The sequence below is a fragment of the Oncorhynchus kisutch genome, linkage group LG3 (assembly GCF_002021735.2).
Source record: "Oncorhynchus kisutch isolate 150728-3 linkage group LG3, Okis_V2, whole genome shotgun sequence".
NCBI classification, from domain to species: domain Eukaryota; kingdom Metazoa; phylum Chordata; class Actinopteri; order Salmoniformes; family Salmonidae; genus Oncorhynchus; species Oncorhynchus kisutch.
In genome coordinates, this window is record NC_034176.2 from 64223775 (window position 1) to 64243406 (window position 19632).

The window sequence follows — 19632 nt, forward strand, 5'->3', positions numbered from 1 at the left end:
GCCTTAGGGCTGTCATTCATCATATAACTGTAATGTACATTAGAAAGGAATATCACACGTCTCATACTGTACTGTAGAATATAGAATATACATGACAATACGCTTGCCCACACATGTTCATATTAGCTCACACTTTGGATTTATTTCAACAGTATCAGGCCTTAGGTTCCTCTCTATCAATAGACATATGGATATGACGCTACGGTACTACGCTCTTCTTTCTTGGCAACTCTGCCACCTGGTGGTGGGTACAGTATCTGACGCTTGCCATACGCTGCTCTACAGTCAGTTGAACGACTGCTCACATAGGAAAACTCAACACGGGTTCTGTTAAAAATCTGAGAAGACAATTAAAGGGATAGATGTGCCTTGCCATAGGGATCATCCAATGGTGTGATAGCGTCTACAAACTGACTAGTGCAGGTCTCCAATCAGTCAAAATAATAACTCTCCCAGGCCCTCCTAGATGCTTGATAAGAGCCCATGGATTTGTAAGAGGTGTGATTCTTGTGTTCCTCTTAGACAGTTATCACAAAGTCACAAGAGGGCCATTCTTTCACAATGTCATTGGAGATACTTTATGTCAACCACTAAATATCACGAGATTTCAATGCATAATTGAATCATCCAAATTAATGTAATCAATTTGTTAGCACAGCATGGGACGTGTGATATAAACACAGTCTGAAGCTGTCAGGGAAGCCAAACATCAGCATATAACAAGGCTTTGATAAGATCACATACCTATGCTGTTTATGGACGCAGCCAGATCACTTCCACAGTCATATCGGTGGGACTCCATCTCCTTTCCCAAGCTTCCCATGGAAACATGATGCAGTTTTCCATTCTAGTTATGGAAGCAGTAAAGCATCTGGCCAACTGTGACATGCTTTTCTCTACCCCAGGAGGACAACTAGAGGAGCCCAGGGCAGATTCATACAGTACAAGCCCATATCATTCTGTCCTGCTGTCTGTCAGTCATTCAGGAGCAGCAGACCGATGGCTCTGTGAGTGAGTCTTCCCCAGTCAACTCTAAAAGTGCCCTGATAAGTGGAGCAGGGGAGGATTAGTGTTGTAATCCAGCATAGTGCCAGGCTAAATCAACACCACAGGGCCTGTGGCGGAAAAGGGCACAGCGGTAAAGCTGGATCGCCTCCTAGGCGTAGTTGGAGTTGACATGATACCAGATCTGGGACCAGGCTAATCTCACCCTAATATCCTGCAATAACAAATCCTCCACATGAGGGCCCTCTGTGTCTACAGCTGACAGAGGACTCTTCACAAAGTACTGATGTTTAACAATATGCTCTTTGCAAAACGTCAGCACCTCTTTTTCATTTTTATCTCAGACCGAAGAGGGAGTTGCCAAAATGAGGGGCAGCAGTAGAATATGCAGAGAGGGACGGTGAGAGGACAACAATGGTAGTGTAACCTATGTGAGTTATGACCAACTGATACTCATTTGCAATCTGGATAAGTAGTAAGAATGAACACTTTACTTCATGTCATTTTCTATGCAGCAGCAGTGAAAGAGTTAAGGATGGTGTCTTGTGCACTGGAGGGCGATGAGTGAGTTATCTCCTTACCACCACAGGAGCAGATAATGACTGAGGGTTTTCTCTCAGGGAACTTCCAGAGTTCAAATAGTCTGCCTGACTGCAGAAGGTACGGAGGCACGGAGACAGAGGAGGTGAGTGAACAGCTATGGTCTAAAGATGTTATTGTATCTCGCAAAGACTCAAATGATGGATCATTGACATATGTTGGTGATATGTTGATGCTACATATTGAATGTGCATTGTGTTTCTTACATATTCTTACTGATTCAGCAACTTGCTCTCTTCTCCAGTTTCTCTGTCTAAGATCATATCAAAGTGATAAATGACTTGTATGTTTATGAGCATCAATCTGTCAACGCTATGAGACTAATGTAAATGCATTAAGGGCCCATCCAATTGTGTCTGAGGAACACTCTGGGTGAAGCTTCGTTGCGCTTGTGCATGACTGCACTGTTTTGTTTTTCTCTCCCAGCCCCAAACACTGTGAGGAAGATGAGGAGAGGAGACACCCCTCTGCTAAAGCAGCAGTCAAGCCCCTGCTTGGGAAACGGTAAGCTTGCTCTCACCCTCCTCCCCCTCTCTCCTTTTCTCTCCCTCTCTCAGGCTTATTCATTCACTCAATCTATCACATGCTCTCTCACTCATACATGTAGACCCTCAGACATGTAGACATCAGCCCAATAAATAAAACAACACCACTCCAACCAGTGCTCATAAATGTTGATGTACTGTACTGTACTCTCTTAAAATATCTTTAGCCAGGGTGATACGTGTCTTTCTCATACACAGACTGACAGAGATGTAGTTGACCTTCTCTTATAGAGGTGTCTTTGACAGAAGGTACAGTAATTCAGGACTGGACCCCCACCAGTGACAACAGGCGGGTGTCTGAGAGAGCCCAGAGAGGATATGATAAAAACAGTGTGTGACAGCTGTGTTTGAGGCAAGAGAACGACTAATGGCTGCCCAGAGACAGGGAGCACTACGGTAAATGATCCAACACAGACAGGAAGATAGCAGGGATACAATGACCAGACCATTAGGAAACAACCCATTCAGGAGATGCTCAAATTCCTTTTTGCTCCAATGTGCTAACATCATGGTATCAAAATGCCACTTGCAAACTCAAAGGGGCTTCCTGGAACGTACAGAGGCTTGGAACAACATAGCTCAACATGATCATGGCTCAGTTCTCTCTCATTCTCTCTGTCTCTCAGTCCCCACATCCCACTATCATATGTACATCAGTGCAGAGGGGAACCATTGAGATCAGACTGTGTCTGTGCCTACATTTAATCTCCTGTAATGCTCTCTATGGAGCTGCAGCAGAAATGCCCTCGGTCACATGATCTAATGCTCCCAAAACCAGATGTGCAGATCAATAATAGGAAGTCAGCTCCAATGCAGAACAACATTATTTCTCCATGTAATGAAGCTCTGAATGAAATATAGAGCAAGCTGAATGACATTGTTGCTGTCCAAAGATACTGTAAATCATTCTGCTGTGAGGCATTAGACCTTCAACTTCAACAGGCCAGGTAAAAATAAACACGGATTGTTAACATTGTGACCTGCATGTTGGAGTGTGTGTGTGTGTGTGTGTGTGTGTGTGTGTGTGTGTGTGTGTGTGTGTGTGTGTGTGTGTGTGTGTGTGTGTGTGTGTGTGTGTGTGTGTGTGTGTGTGTGTGTGTGTGTGTGTGTGTGTGTGTGTGTGTGTGTGTGTCTGAGCCGAGGGGGTTGGACAGGCAGCTGGGATGTGAGTTGTAGTCATGTGGGGGTAATCAGAGCTGCAGCAGTTGTCCATTGGGGGAAACAACAGGACCTTATCGACAACACTGAGTTTAATCTGCCCTACATCTCTCTTTCTGGACCTCTACTGGGAACGCTGAACAACACCAATACCAGGTAGGGAATGGAGTCCTATGTCATGTATTTACAGCATACACTACAAGCTATGTGAGTGTCTCTGCCGAAGCCAGTGTCAGATAGGATCCGCCTGGACTGAAATCACACAGATCAGGGTAGAGGGTCCTATATGGTAAATTGGCAGCTTTGAGCACGAACATGAAGGACAGTGTGTGCATGGGTAAACATGGGTTTGTGGGTCACTGTTTTGTCATCACCTATTCTAATTGGGCGATGTTAGAGTGTGAGGTAGTCTGATCCTTTACTGAGGATGATTACCCATCAGCTGACTGACATGATGCCAGAGAACAACAGCATAATTATTCATTCTAACACTATGCACCTAAACCAAGGTCAGTCAGAGCTGAGATTAAGTGTGTGCGTGGGTCTTTCGAGGCTCTGAGGCAAAGCAGTGATGCATGGCTGCGCAGCGGCAGTCCTCTCAATCAGGGCTGCCTGGGTAATGTTTACAATACTTGCAACGGCTGCATAGCTTGCTATCTGGCTCCTTAAGGAGGAAGGCTGCGGCTACCAGCTTGTGATTTATCACTGTCCCAAAGGTGGAGAGGAGTGTATGAGGAGTGTTTGTGTGTGAGTGTGTGTGAGCCCAGCCAGCTGAGGGGAGCACCGGTGGCTCGCCTCTGGGCTCTCTCTTTGTTGACAGCCAGTTGTGACATATCCCAAGGATTAGTGGCTCTGTCGACATGATGCCATTGGCTTCTTAAAATAGATAGAGAAGGACACTCAAAGAAAACAGAACCGCAGTCGTGAACCACGGCAGGCTCAGAGTGGGACTGACCCACATCGCAGCCAGCCCGTCAGAGTCAAGTGACCAGCCTGTTAGCCAGTCTCTACCGCAGAGAGCCTGTACAGAGACACTGTGATCCTAGCTGAGATCTCCATCATCAGGACTCCCAGGTGTGACAGTACAGCACAGAGAGATGGCTGTGAACAGACCGGAAGGTAAGGCACGCAGATGATAACGAGTTAAGGTACACTACATACTGTTCTAGCAGCTAGAGCCTTGGAAACTATTGTGTTGCTGTTTGAGAGAGTGTGTTAAAGTTCATAATGTGTGATAGAAATGAGATGGCTATTACTCTGGGAGGAATACTGATGGCTTGTGGGTGTCTCTGACTGAGAAAATGAAGTATAACTGATGCTGAGGCAGCAGTATAAGCAGAGAGAGACAGACAGTGTGTGTGTGTGTGTGTGTGTGTGTGTGTGTGTGTGTGTGTGTGTGTGTGTGTGTGTGTGTGTGTGTGTGTGTGTGTGTGTGTGTGTGTGTGTGTGTGTGTGTGTGTGTGTGTGTGTGTGTGTGTGTGTGTGTGTGTGTGTGTGTGTATGTGTGTGTGTGTGTGTGTGTGTGTGTGTGTGTGAGGCAGCACTCCAATTCATTGAGAGGAAGAAGCGGTGCTAAATTATTTATGAGAACCCATCTATTAATCAATGCTGCTGCTTCACAGAAACTCTCTCAGCTTTCAGAGTTCACCTGTGGTCTTTGCTGTAATGTGCTGCTCTCTCTCTCTCTGTCTGTCTGCAGTGCAGTGGGCAGTGGACAGGTGATAGTTAGATCCACAAAGCTGTTCTTGGAAGTGGCTTAGGGTGAGCAGTGGGGTGTTTGTGGCACAGAATTTTGGCAGGAATGGCAGCCCTCTTGGAATGGCTTGGCAGAACGGAGCTTTGACATTACTCTGTCACTGATAACACCAGAGCTTTTCTCTCAGGGGCACCAGGTCTGTATGGCCACAGTGCTGCCTGTGTGGATAGGGTTTTATGTCATTTGGGGTATCAAAAACTCCTCGCGGTTTGGTCACTTGATCTGTCGGTGCAGACACGTCCCTGAATGGGACAACAGTGTGGTAATTGGACCAGTGACCGACAATCAGACACTGGGCTATAAAGTCTACAGTACAACCGTTACTGTCACGGTTACACAGGTTATTATGATTAGGACCATAAACCTGAAAGGAATAGAGCTGGTATGTGTCTGGAGACAAATCAAAATGGCAGTCATACTCTATAAGTCGAGTTTTCAATTTTGAAAATCACATTGAGCCACTTATGACAGCAGATTTTTTCAATGTAATCTACCAGCTCAAGATTTGTGTCCCTAGCCTCATCTTGATACATGACCAACAAACATGTTCATGAAACAGTATAAACAACATTTGCAGCCTGAGTGTATCACTGCAGATACTCTGGTCTTCAGAAAAATTAAAAGAACGATGGAACAGCTGGGAATTAAAACTTTATTAAATCCCAGGGGTAATAAGATGACCTCTGACAGTACAATTCACTCAGCAGACAGTCTATGAATAAGATAAACACTAACCTGATGTCATTCTCTACCCTGTCTCTATGTTGTCCTCAGAGAGGATAGTATGGGGCCTGGCATTGACCCTAAAGGTCATAAGTGAAAATAGCATATTGTCTCGGAGGCAAGTACAGTTAGCATGTTGGATGTAACGTGATCAGTTGTCAGTATTTATGTCGGTCACAAGTGCTCAAGGATCCGCTTACCAGAGTCATTTCAACAGGAGATTGCAGTACGCCACAATTTGTCAATCTGTCATGGCGGTTGTTTTGCCTTGCCTCAAGGTAACTCTGCTAAGCAAATAAATGAATATATGCTAATAGATCTAATATAGCTAACACATTGTGCTAATAGTTCTCCTTTAATACTAGGTGAATATGCAAAGCAATGCTTATAGCAGAGGGATGTCATGACAGTGAGGTGTCGTGATGACAATGCAGATTTGAGTTCTGAGTGGATAGAAACACCGGAAATGTCCGCTATATCCGGGGAGAGATTAGGTGGCAGCTCCACCTCCTACAATAACAAAACTCCAATCTAACCCCTCCAAAACTCCAATCTAACCCCTCCAAAACTCCAAAGGTATATGTACATCTGTACAGTGTTTATACTCAGCTGCTACACCTGGTGTTTTTACAGACATGCCGAGACAATTCCCTAAGATCACGCTGAGCGAGGTGGATGAGGAGACACGTCTGCTGGCTGAGAAGGTGTACGCGTCAGCGCTGAAGGAGGAGGACACTAAGGATGCCCTGTCCATGTTCACCGTCCCTGAGGACTGTCCCATCGGCCTGCACCAGGCCAAGGAGAGGGAGCTGCTCAAAGAGCTGGCAGAGCAGCATTCAGAAGAGAGCGCCAAGAGGTGAGTCTGGCTCTCAACAACACAGGACCTCATGGAATCTAAACTAGCTGATCAATTCAGTACTGGAGTGTTAAGTATTTATAAGAATGTTTGGTTTCCAGGAAGAAGAGTTTCAAGATGATCCGTTCGCAGTCAGCGTCCTTGCAGGGCCTGCAGATCCCTGTGACTGCAGAGTGGGCCCGTTCTGTGGTGACCCCATTCCTCTCACCCTCCTCCACCTGCTCCTCACTTCCAGAGAACTGCCCCGAGTACCAGAGGGTCACCATCAGTGGAGACTACTGCGCTGGTGTAAGTGCTCCAAGCAGGTGGCATACAGTTCAGACACAACTCATGCAGTATTTCACTGCATACTGGAAGAGTTGCAATGAAATGGGACAGTAATGATTGTGTTTAGCTTTTCGTGTATTGATGTGAATATTGATGTGTATAGTGTATATTGATGTTTTTGGTACATCTGTAAAAGAGAACTTGGACTCTTTATTTTATTTTTTATTTCACCAGGTAGGCTCGTTGAAAACAAGTTCTCATTTGCAACTGCGACCTGGCCAAGATAAAGCAAAGCAGTTCGACACAGTTACAACAACACAGTTACACATGGAATAAACATACAATCAATAATACAGTAGAAAAATCTTTATACAGCATGTGCAAATGAGGTAGGATAAGAGAGATAAGGCAATAAATAGGCCATGGTGGCAAAGTAATTACAATATAGCAATTAAACACTGGAATGGTAGGATGTGCAGAAGATGAATATGCAAGTTGAGATACTGGGGTGCAAAGGAGCAAGATAAATAAATAAATACAGTATGGGGATGAGGTAGATTGGATGGGCTATTTACAGATGAGCTATGTACAGGTGCAGTGATCTGTGAGCTGCTCTGACAGCTGGTGCTTAAAGCTAGTGAGGGAGGTAAGAGTCTCCAGCTTCAGAGATTTTTTAACTGGAAGGAGAGGTGGCCAAAGGAAGAATTGGCTTTGGGGGTGACTGTCACGCTCTGGTCTTAGTATTTTGTGTTTTCTATATTTATTTGGTCAGGCCAGGGTGTGACATGGGTTTATTTTGTGTTGTGTTTATGTATGGGGGTTTTTCGTAGGTTTTGGGATTGTGGCTTAGTGGGGTGTTCTAGCAAAGTCTATGGTTGCCTGAGGCGGTTCTCAATCAGAGGCAGGTGATTCTCGTTGTCTCTGATTGGGAACCATATTTAGGCAGCCATATTCTTTGAGTGTTTCGTGGGTGATTGTTCCTGTCTTTGTGTTTGCACCAGATAGGGCTGTTTCGGTTTTCACATTTCATTATTATGTACTTTCTTCATGTATAGTTTTTCCTTCATTAAAATATAATGAATCATCATCACGCTGCATTTTGGTCCGATCCTTGCTATACCTCTTCGTCAGAGGAGGAGATAGAAGAAAGCCGTTACAGTGACCAGTGAGATATGTCTGCTGGAGCGCTTGCTACGTGTGGGTGCTGCTATGGTGACCAGTGAGCTGACATAAGGCGGGGCTTTACCTAGCAGAGACTTGTAGATGACCTGGAGCCAGTGGGTTTGGTGACGAGTATGAAACCAGGGCCAGCCAACGAGATCATACAGGTCGCAGTGTTGGGTAGTATATGGGGCTTTGGTGACAAAACAGATGGCACTGTGATAGACTGCATCGAATTTGTGTTGGAGGCTATTTTGTAAATGACATCGCCGAAGTCGAGGATCGGTAGGATGGTCAGTTTTACAAGGGTATGTTTGGTAGCATGAGTGAAGGATGCTTTTTTGCGAAATTGGAAGCCGATTCTAGATTTCATTTTGGATTGGAGATGTTTAATGTCAGTCTGGAAGGAGAGTTTACAGTCTAACCAGACACCTAGGTATTTGTAGTTGTCCACATATTCTAAGTCAGAACTGTCCAGAGTAGTGATGCTGGACGGGCGGGCAGATGCAGGCAGCGATCGGTTGAAGAGCATGCATTTAGTTTTACTTGCATTTAAGAGCAGTTGGAGGCCACAGAAGGAGAGTTGTATGGCATTGAAGCTCATCTGGAGGTTAGTTAACACAGTGTCCAACGAAGGGCCAGATGTATACAGAATGGTGTCTGGAGGTGGGTCGTAGAGGTGGATCAAATAATCACCAGCAGCGACAGCAACATCATTGATGTATACAGAGAAGAAAGTCGGCCCGAGAATTGAACCCTGTGGCACCCCCATAGAGACTGCCAGAAGTCCAGACAACAAGCCCTCCGATTTGACATACTGAACTCTATCGGAGAAGAGAAACCAAGGCTGTTAAGTCTTCCAATAAAAATGTTGTGATTGACAGAGTCGAAAGCCTTAGCCAGGTCGATGAATACGGCTGCACAGTAATGTCTCTTATCGATGGTGTTATGATGTCGTTTAGGACCTTGAGCGTGGCTGAGGTGCACCCATGACCAGCTCTGAAACCAGATTACATAGCGGAGAAGGTACGGTGAGATTCGAAATGGTCGGTAATCTGTTTGTTAACTTGGCTTTCAAAGACCTTAGAAAGGCAGGGTAGAATAGATATAGGTCTGTAGCAGTTTGGGTCTAGAGTGTCACCCACTTTGAGGAGGGGGATGACCGCGGCAGCTTTCAAATCTATGGGAATCTCAGACGATATGAAAGAGCGGTTGAACAAGTTAGTAATAGGGGTTGCAATAATTTCGGCAGATAATTTTAGAAAGAGAGGGTCCAGATTGTCTAGCCCGGCTGGTTTGTAGGTGTCCAGATTTTGCAGCTCTTTCAGAACATCAGCTGTCTGGATTTGGGTGAAGGAGAAGTGACAGAGGTTTGGGCGAGTTGCTGTGTGGAGCGCAGGGCTGTTGACCGGGGTAGGGGTAGCCAGGTGGAAAGCATGGCCAGCCGTAGAAAAATGCTTCTTGAAATTCTCAATTATTGTGGATTTATCGGTAGTGACAGTGTTTCCTAGCCTCAGTGCAGTGGGCAGCTGGGAGGAGGTGCTCTTATTCACCATGGACTTTACAGTGTCCCAGAACTTTTTTGAGTTTGTGCTACAGGATGCAAATTTCTGTTTGAAAAAGCTGGCCTTAGCTTTCCTAACTGCCAGTATATATTGGTTTCTAACTTCCCTAAAAAGTTGCATATCACGGGGGCTATTCGATGCTAATGCAGAACGCCACAGGATATTTTTGTACTGGTCAAGGGCAGACAGGTCTGGAGTGAACCAAAGGCTTTATCTATTCCTAGTTCCATTTTTTTTTTAATGGAGCATGAATAACCAGGCATCCTCCACTGATGGGATGAGGTCAATGTCATTCCAGGATCAATTAGAAAGGCCTGTTTGCAGAAGCACTCAGAATGACTCCCTGTCAAAATACAAGTTTGATAAACAATTTAAGTAATAAAAGTGGTACTTTGGTACGACTTTAAATCCCCAGGTGGTTAGGAATACATTTGTGTGGCAGAGAGTCCACGGGATGAAATGGAAAGCCATGTGGGAAGACTAGTAATGACAGCTCTCTCCTCTCCCCAGATCACAGTAGAGGACTATGAACAGGCAGCAAAAACCCTGATGAAAGCCCTGTTCATTAGGGAGAAGTACTCCAGACTGGCCTACCATCGCTTTCCCCGGACCGTCGCTCAGTTCCTCCGCAGCGCTGAGAACCAGACATGGAAGGAAGAGGACGAGGTTCTACCAGGTATACACTGAGTGTACAAAACATTCAGAACACCTTCCTACTATTGAGTTGCACCCCCCTTTTGCTCTCAGAACAGCCTCAATTCATTGGGGCATGGACTCTATAAGGTGTTGAAAGCGTTCCACAGGGATGCTGGCCAATGTTGACTCCAGTGCTTCCCAAAGTTGTGACAATTTGGCTGGATGTCCTTTAGGTGGTGGACCATTCTTGACACACGGGAAACTGTTGAGTGTGAAAAACCAAGCAGCGTTGCAGTTCTTGACACAAACCGGTGCACCTGGCACCTACGACCATACCCCGTTCAAAGACAGTTAAATGTTTCGTCTTGCCCATTCACCCTCTGAATGGCACACATACACAGTCCATGTCTCAATTGTCTCAAGCGGATTTAACACTGAATTTCCCTGGTCAGTCTATGTCATGGTGTTGATAATGTTTTGTACACTCAGTGTACACTCAAACAGTGCCCATAAATTAACTATATGTACATAATGTGTTCTTAACGTCCTGTACAAGTGGAGTCCATTGTATTAGTCTATGTCAGTCATACTGGTCTCCCCACAGATGTCTGCCCTTGCCCTAGGGAGGGGGAGGACCCTTACAGCATTGAGAATATCCCAGACAACCTGAGCTATGAGCTGCAGACGAAAGATGGCATAGTGTATGTGTATGAGAATGCAGAGGCTCTAAGTCAGAACAGGCCCCGCAGCCTGCCCTACCCTGACCTGGAGACCTTCGCCATAGACCTCAGCCATGTGCTGGCCATGATCGTTGATGGACCCACGTGAGTGACCACCACTTCCTGAACTCACCACTGTGTAATGGAGCTTTATTTGTGTCTCTGTATAACTAATGTGCTTTACAGGAAGACCTATTGTCACAGACGCCTGAACTTCCTGGGCTCAAAGTTCTACCTGCATGAAATGCTCAATGAGATGGCTGAGCTAAAGGAACTGAAGGGTGTTCCACACAGAGACTTCTACAATGTCAGAAAGGCAAGTTCCAACACTTGAAGGTGAAAGCTACATTTGTCATGTAAAAAGTGAAAGTCCACCATTTAGACTCAATCTGATTTGTCCACTTTCCGACTGTGATGTCTCTTTCCCCAGGTGGACACACACATCCATGCAGCTGCCTGCATGTCCCAGAAGCACCTTCTAAACTTCATCCAGACCACCTACAAGACGGAGGCAGACCGTGTGGTGCTGGAGAAGGGTGGGCGGAAGCTGACCCTCAGAGAGGTGTTTGAACACCTCAACATGGACCCCTATGACCTCACTGTGGACTCCCTGGATGTACACGCTGTAAGACTCTCCCTCTCTCTATCTATTTCTCCTGACATCATGCATACCATTACAAAGAAACACAAATGAAAAAATGTGAAAAAAAGTGTTTTTCAGACACGTGTGAAGTTTCATATGTTAATTTTCCATTTATTTGTCCCTCGTGTGAAAATATATAACTCTAGTACTCTATTAGGTGTTTAAAGCGGCAATCCTTAATTGAAACATGAACAAAGGGGTCTCCCCACCACAGTTTCAGTAAAAAGCCAAGGTTTGGGGCTGGAGAAATGCAACCACTCTCAAATCCTTACCCTACGCTATGGATGCAAGGACTGTACATCCATGATACACTACATGACCAAATGTATGTGAACACTTGCTCGTCGAATATCTCATTCCAAAATCATGTGCATTAATATGGAGTTGGTCCTCCCTTTGCAGCTATAACAGCCTCCACTCTTCTGGGAAGGCTTTCCACTAGATGTTGGAACACTGCATCTTCTACAATGTCATTGTATGCTGGACCATTAAGCTTTCCCTTCACTGGAACTAAGTGGCCTAGCCCGAAACATGAAAAACAGCCCCAGACCATTATTCCCCATCCACCAAACTTTACAGTTGGCACTATGCATTGGGGCAGGTAGCATTCTCCTGGCATCCGCCAAACCCAGATTTGTCTGTCGGACTGCCAGATGGTGAAGCGTGATTCATCCCTCCAGAGAACTCGTTTCCACGGCTCCAGAGTCCAATGGCAGCGAGCTTTACACCACTCTAGCCGACGCTTGACATTACACATGGTGATCTTTGTGCATGGTGAACCCATTTTATGAAGCTCCCAACGAACAGTTATTGTGCTGACGTTGTTTCCAGAGGCAGTTTGGAACTCGGTAGTTGCAACCAAGGACAGACCAACTCCAGAGTGTTGCAACCGAGGACAGAACATTTTTAAGCGCTACGCACTTCAGCACTCAGCACTGAGGCAACATATTTTATATTCTTCAAGAATATATTGGTAAATATGATTAATTCATAAATCCAAAAATGGATGTAGTCGCTAAGGATTGCCCCTTTAATAACAGGCAGTGACTGTCATACAGCAGAACTACACGGAGTGTACAAAACATTAAAAACACCTTTCCATGACAGACTGACCAGATGAATCCAGGTTAAAGCCATTATCCCTTATTGATGTCACTTGTTAAATCCACTTCAATCAGTGTAGATGAATGGGAGGAGACAGGTTAAGGAATCGTTTTTAAGCCTTGAGACAATTGAGACATTGATTGTGTATGTGTGCCATTCAGGAGGTGAAAGAGCAAGACAAAAGATTTAAGTGACTTTGAACGGGGTATGGTCGTAGGTGCCAGGCTCACTGGTTTGTGTCAAGAACTGCATTGCTGCTGGGTTTTTCAGTTTCCCGTGTGTATCAAGACTGGTCAACCACCCAAAGGACATCCAGCCAACTGTGGGAAGCATTGGAGTCAACACGGGCCAGCATCCCTGTGGAACACTTACGACACCTTGTAGAGTTCATGCCCTGATTAATTGAGGCTGTTCTGAGGGCAAAAGGGGGTTGCAACTCAATATTAGGAAGGTGTTTTTAATGTTTCGTAAACTCAGTGTGTGTCGCCATTTGAACGTGATCCATTAACATGCCCGAAAAGAGAAATAATGTTGTCCACTGTTCTGCGAATGTCCCGCATAATTTGTAACGCATTTAGGATTTTTAGATGCAGTCACCCTAATTCTAGGGGTGGAAACATTGCTACTGCAACATGTTAACAGAATAACATTATTTCAACCCCACATGTGAACTTGCAACTCCACATGTGAAGTTTTCTTACATGTGAAACTGCACATTTTAATTATTTGTCATTTTTATCATGAAGTGTTCACATACAGTGCCTTCAGAAAGTATTCAGACCCCTTGACCTTTTTCACATTTTGTTACATTACAGCTTTATTCTAAAATATATTAAATAGTTTTTTCCCCCCTCATCAATCTACAATCTAGCCCATAATGACAAAGCAAAAACATTTACTTATGTAAATGTGAAATATCACAGTATTCAGACCCTTTACTTAGTACTTGAAGCACCTTTGGCAGCGATTACAGCCTTGAGTCTTCCTGGGTAAGACACTACAAGCTTGGCACACCTGTATTTGGGGAGTTTCTACCATTCTTCCCTGCTGATCCTCTCAAGCTCTGTCAGGTTGGATGGGGAGAACAGCGACCCTAAGCACACAGCCAAGACAACGCAGGTGTTGCTTAGGGACAAGACTCTCCAGTGATGTTCGATCGGGTTCAAGTCTCGGCTCTGGTTGGGCCACTCAAGGACATTCAGGGACTTGTCCCGTAGCCACTCCTGCGTTGTCTTGGCTATGTGCTTAGGGTCGCTTTCCTGTTGGAAGGTAAACTTTCGTGTCAGTCGGAGTTCCTGAGCGCTCTGAAGCAGGTTTTCATCATGGATCCCTCATTACTTTGCTCCGTTCACCTTTCCCTCGATCCTGACTAGTCTCCTAGTCCCTGCCGCTGAAAACCATTCCCACAGCTTGATGCTGCCACCACCATGCATCACCATGGGGAAGGTATTGGCCAGGTGATGAGCAGTGCCTGGTTTCTTCCAGACGTGATGCTTGGCATTCAGGCCAAAGAGTTCAATCTTGGTTTCATCAGATCAGAGAATTTGGTTTCTCATGGTCTGAGAGTCTAAAGTGCCTTTTGGCAAACTCCAAGTGGGCTGTCGTGCTTTTTACTGAGGAGTGGTTTCCGTCTGGCTACTCTACCATAAATGTCTGATTGGTGGAGTGCTGCAGAGATGGTTGTCCTTCTGGAAGGTTCTCCCATCTCCACAGAGGAACTCTAGAGCTCTGTCAGAGTGACCATCGGGTTCTTATCGGGTTCTTATGTCCCCCTGTTGCTCAGTTTGGCTGGGCGGCCAGCTCTAGGAAGACTCTTAGTGGTTCCAAACTTCTTCCATTAAAGAATTATAGAGGTCACTGTGTTCTTTGGGACCTTCAATGCTGTAGAAATGTTTTGGTACCCCTCTATAGATCTGTGCTTCGACACAATCCTGTCTCTCAGCTCTATGGCCAATTCCTTCGACCTCATGGCTTGGTTTTTGCTGGTGAAGCCAGGTGTGATAAAACAAAGACCGAACAAATGGAAAATGAAAAGTGGATCGGTGGTGGCTAGAAAGCCGGTGACGTCGACCGCCGAATGCCTCCCGAACAAGGAGAGGGACCGACTTCGGCGGAAGGGAAGTCGTGACACTATAGCTAGAGACACGTGTTCGTTTTGGAGATCTGTTAGCACCATCCATAAGCTAATATGAGATTGCTGTGTGTGTCTCACCCCACAGGGCAGACAAACCTTTCACAGATTCGATAAGTTCAACTCCAAGTACAACCCAGTGGGGGCCAGTGAACTCCGAGAAATCTACCTGAAAACAGACAACCTCATAGATGGAGAATACTTTGCACGCATTATCAAGGTATAGTTAATTCATACAGAAAACATTCTGATTCTCTCAAATTGATAACACATGTTATGTTGCATAAGCTATCATTATTATGCAACAACAACATGTGCAGCAACACATTTGCACATGTGTTATTCTGATGGCTGGGAGGTGACAGAGACCCAGAATAATGGTGTTTGGAGATGAGAGAACTTCTCATTTATTTGATCTTTCTACCCCGTCTTGCCCTTGACAGGAAGTGTCCCATGACCTAGAGGAGAGTAAGTACCAGCATGCTGAGCCTCGCCTGTCCATCTACGGACGCTCTGCAGACGAATGGGACAGCCTCTCCAAGTGGTTCATCCAGCACAAAGTGCACTCTACCAACATGCAGTGGATCATCCAAGTCCCCAGGATCTAGTAAGTGCTGCTGCCTGAGTGACCGCTGAAGGCAAAGAGTTACATTTCACTTTCAACTGGCGAAAGAATGTAACATCGCTACTATGGAAGATAGTCCTCTTGTTGTGAGATGTTTGTCATGCTTAAAAATGTTTAACTTCTTTCAGTGATATTTTCAAGTCAAAGAAGTTGATCACGAACTTTGCCAAGATGTTGGAGAACATATTCCTTCCTCTGTTTGAGGCTACAGTCAATCCACAGAAGCATAAAGAGCTACATGTATTTCTCAAATATGTGAGTATAATTAATTGAGATTTTCCTGCAAAAACTATCCTGATAGTGTCAACCATTCACCATTCAACCCCATATTCTTCCTGTATAGGTGACAGGCTTTGACAGTGTGGATGATGAGTCCAAGCACAGTGACCACATGTTCTCCTACAAGAGCCCCAAGCCTGAGCAGTGGACAGCAGATGAAAACCCTCCCTACAGCTACTACCTCTTCCACATGTACGCCAACATCATGGTGCTCAACAATCTGAGGAAGTAAGTACCTGTTGCTGTCTGCCCCTCTCAGGCCTCTGGTAACGGACCCAAACCATTATATCTCTTTCAAGAGAAATCAAGAGTTCCAACTGTCCTTCTACTGATGCTGCTGAGGGGAATATGTAGGTGTTACACCCATTGTTCAGTTGCTATTATTCATTGAATTTCCAGTAAGGCACTTCAGAATGTCCTGAGGGCAACCAAGGGGAGCAGAACAGGTGTCTGATTGCAGGCATGCTACATTGCTGCACAGTGTAATCCACCAACACATCTATAAATACATTCCCTATGATAATACAAAGGAATAGAATTACAGTCTCTGACAGACTTGAATTACTGGCACATTGTCACGACTTCCGCTGAAGTTGGTGCCTCCTTGTTCGGGCGGCGATCGACGTCACTGGCTTTCTTGCCTCCTCCGATCTACGTTTCCTTTTCCATTTGTTTTGTCTTGATTGTACACACCTGGTTTCCATTGCGTTATAATTTATTCCCTATTTAACCCTCTGGCTCCCACATGGTTTTGTGCTGGTTTGTTCTTTAAGTGGTCAAGATATCTGTGAGCTGGTGTGGTTTTTCCCAGAGTGGAAATTATTGTTTTATTTTCAAGGAAAGTATGTTTTTACTCAGTTCTGTGTCCTGCGCCTGACTCTGTCCTAACTGCTGCACACTGACACTTGATACACATATGGTCAAGGAACTCCTCCAAAGTCACTAAAGATGCTACTGTAGGCCTACATAATACACGTGTGTGTGTGTGTGTGTGTGTGAATACGACCACTGAATATTCCCCTGGGTCTCTTCCAGAGAGCGAGGCTTAAGTACCTTCCAGTTCCGTCCACACTGCGGGGAGGCTGGATCCATCACCCACCTGGTCTCTGCTTTCCTCACCGCTGACAACATCTCCCACGGCCTCAACCTCAAGAAGGTCCTCTACTACCATACTGATTCCTTCATCATCTGTCCTCAACACACTCTAGCCTACACTCACTTATTTGCCATCAAATATACTGTAATTGCTCAACTCCCCAGCATGTTTGAGTGGAGCACTCTCATGCTGATCTCCCATGTGATACAGTAGGTGCTACTCGCATGAATAGTGGATGTCATGAGATGACCCTAAAGAAATGCAAAGCTATCTAATATTCTCACATGAAAGCACGCTGTATAAATGCTAGTCATTGTAATGCAGTAACCGTGTTCAGCCCTTTAGGCCTCACTGTTTGCTTCATTTTCCTGTCTATCTGTGGGCCTAACCAACACACAGACAAAGGCCCTGTCTACCAGGCCTGCTCCATGCAAATACAGCCACTGAATATAACCGAGCCAGGGACAGGAGCTAGTTATCAACTTCCAACATTTTAGCATCCACCGTGTCTGCTGAGCAGGTGACAGAGAGGTATGTGTGAGTCTGTGTGTATGTACTGAGTGTCTGTCTCTCTCTGCCACAGAGCCCCGTCCTACAGTACCTGTACTACCTGGCCCAGGTGCCCATTGCCATGTCTCCTCTGAGCAATAACAGCTTGTTCCTGGAATATTCCAAAAACCCTCTCAGGGAGTTCCTACACAAGGGGCTGTGTGTGTCTCTATCAACAGATGATCCTATGCAGTTCCACTATACCAAGGTAAACTGTTGGAGAAATAGTAGCTCAAATCAGCTCCAGCTGAGTGTTCCATAGCTGTTTTGTAGGACAGTACTTGATGACAGTGTGTCCTGTCTGTAGGAGGCACTAATGGAGGAGTATGCCATTGCGGCCCAGCTGTGGAAGCTCAGCACCTGTGATGTGTGTGAGATTGCCAGGAACAGTGTGCTGCAGAGTGGCTTGTCTCACCAGGTAGAGCCCTGGGCATTGATATCTACCCTCTTAGAAAAAAGGTTTAAAAAAGGGTTCTTTGCTGTCCCAACAGGAGAACCCTCTTTGTTCCAGGTAGAACCCTTTTTGGTTCTAGGTAGAAACCCTCTGTGGAAAGGATTCTACATGAAACCCAAAAGTGTTCTACCAGTAACCAAAAAGGGTACTTCAAAGGGTTCTCCTATGGGGACAGCCAATGAACTTTTACGTTCTAGATAACACCTTTTTTATAAGAGTGCATCATAACATGAATGCAAAATAACATTAAAATATCCTTCCCCTGTCCCCCATCTAATGGAGTGATTATACCTAAGGATCTTATATGATATACAATCTCTGGTAATACTGTATAACTCATTTTGTGCAGGAGAAGAAGCACTTTATTGGGGCCAATTACTTGAAGGATGGACCTGAGGGGAACGACATTCGGCGGACCAATGTGGCTCAGATCCGCATGGCCTACCGCCACGAGACCCTGTGCAATGAGCTCAGCTTCCTAGTGGATGCAGTGAAAACTGAAGCGGCCATTGGCACACAACCCGAGTGACCACAATAACATGGGATTTAGCTCAATCTGTGCATGTAAGCTCTCAACCCTCACAACGATATCTCTTGCATTCACGGGAGAAAAAACCCAATGGTTTGAATGAATAAGTGTGTCTCTTGTTTCTCTGGCTGCATGTGTGCTAGTAGTGCTCAAGTGGCAAAGTGGTCCCTGAAAATGGTGTACTATGTGCAGATATATGCCTAAGTGGCTGGCCCACATGGAGGAATATGTAGGCCAAGCACAGTTTCCAGAAAAGCAGTTGCTTTCAAACTAGGCATTTCATGGATAATTGAGGTAAGACAGTAATTCTGCTAATAGATCATGCATGTATGAACTACACATTGACACATCCAAAGCGGGAGGCTTAATAAATACTTATTAGTTGCCAAAGTTCCGGAGCATGTCTTTAAACTGTATAAAAATAGTTTGGAGAGGTAGCAGTAGGAGCCAACTACATCTTAGTGTCTAAATTATGTATGTCCACAGTACAAGGGTTTCCTTCTACAGTGCAGCAACATCATCTGCACTAAGGCTGGTTCACTCTGCAGAGCACTTACTCACAGTTCAGTAAAGGTACATAATATTTGGGAGAAAAAACACTGGCCACTTCTATTTTGATGTCCGACACTCACTGTATCATGCCTTAGTGATGGGCGGTCCCAGCTGTTGGCGGAACCTGACAGTGTTTATCTCTGGAGCTGGAACACTGCTTTAGCTGTGATGAATGGTACATTTCCACTGTCCCTTTCCATGTGAACTTGTTTTTTACAGGATGTCATGCAGTAGGTTGCAAGGAGGGCACTGAAGTCAGTTGTGGACACTGTAGGTACAAAACATTGTACTTGTATGCACTGTATGATATTTGCTTGAAATATTTGTGTGAATGTTTTATTTCAATTTGAATGAAAACGGGCGTTTCTATTGGTCAGAGTATGCAATATTTAATTTGAATGTACTGTATGTATAACTTTGGAAAGCAACTATGAGCCAATTGAATGTTGACAGTTTGGACAAGAGAGAAAAATGTGAAGGCATATCTTCTGTAGTTGCACTGAGATACAAGTATCCAAAGATGGACAAAGATGTTATACTGCTCTCTCACCTCTTGCTCGTTAATGGCTGACAGAATGCTGTGAAATAGCCTGTTCTTAATTATGTTACTTTTGTTATCAATAAAGATATTTAAACATGGATTATTCCCTTTTTTTGTCATGCAGCAATTTAAAACTGT

The 19632-nt window shown here is 45.0% G+C and overlaps 1 protein-coding gene across 4 annotated transcripts; it reads left to right on the plus strand.

Annotated features, from left to right (window-relative positions):
- Positions 1–2035: 2035 nt before the first annotated feature.
- On the plus strand, positions 2036–19594 carry LOC109887296 (AMP deaminase 3-like). Of its 4 annotated transcripts, none has more exons than XM_031810638.1 (15): positions 2036–2109; positions 6421–6643; positions 6745–6931; positions 10147–10312; positions 10877–11096; positions 11178–11307; positions 11422–11616; positions 14958–15089; positions 15313–15476; positions 15623–15749; positions 15838–16001; positions 16809–16929; positions 17453–17626; positions 17726–17836; positions 18222–19594. In XM_031810638.1, the coding sequence occupies exons 1-15, from the start codon at positions 2052–2054 to the stop codon at positions 18399–18401; spliced, it is 2352 nt and encodes a 783-aa protein (XP_031666498.1). In that variant the 5' UTR covers positions 2036–2051; the 3' UTR covers positions 18402–19594. The 4 variants fall into 4 exon arrangements, with proteins under 4 accessions (XP_031666498.1, XP_020334322.1, XP_020334316.1 ...); XM_020478733.2 differs by lacking the exon at positions 2036–2109 and adding an exon at positions 3351–3464; XM_020478727.2 differs by lacking the exon at positions 2036–2109 and adding an exon at positions 3573–4427.
- Positions 19595–19632: the final 38 nt, after the last annotated feature.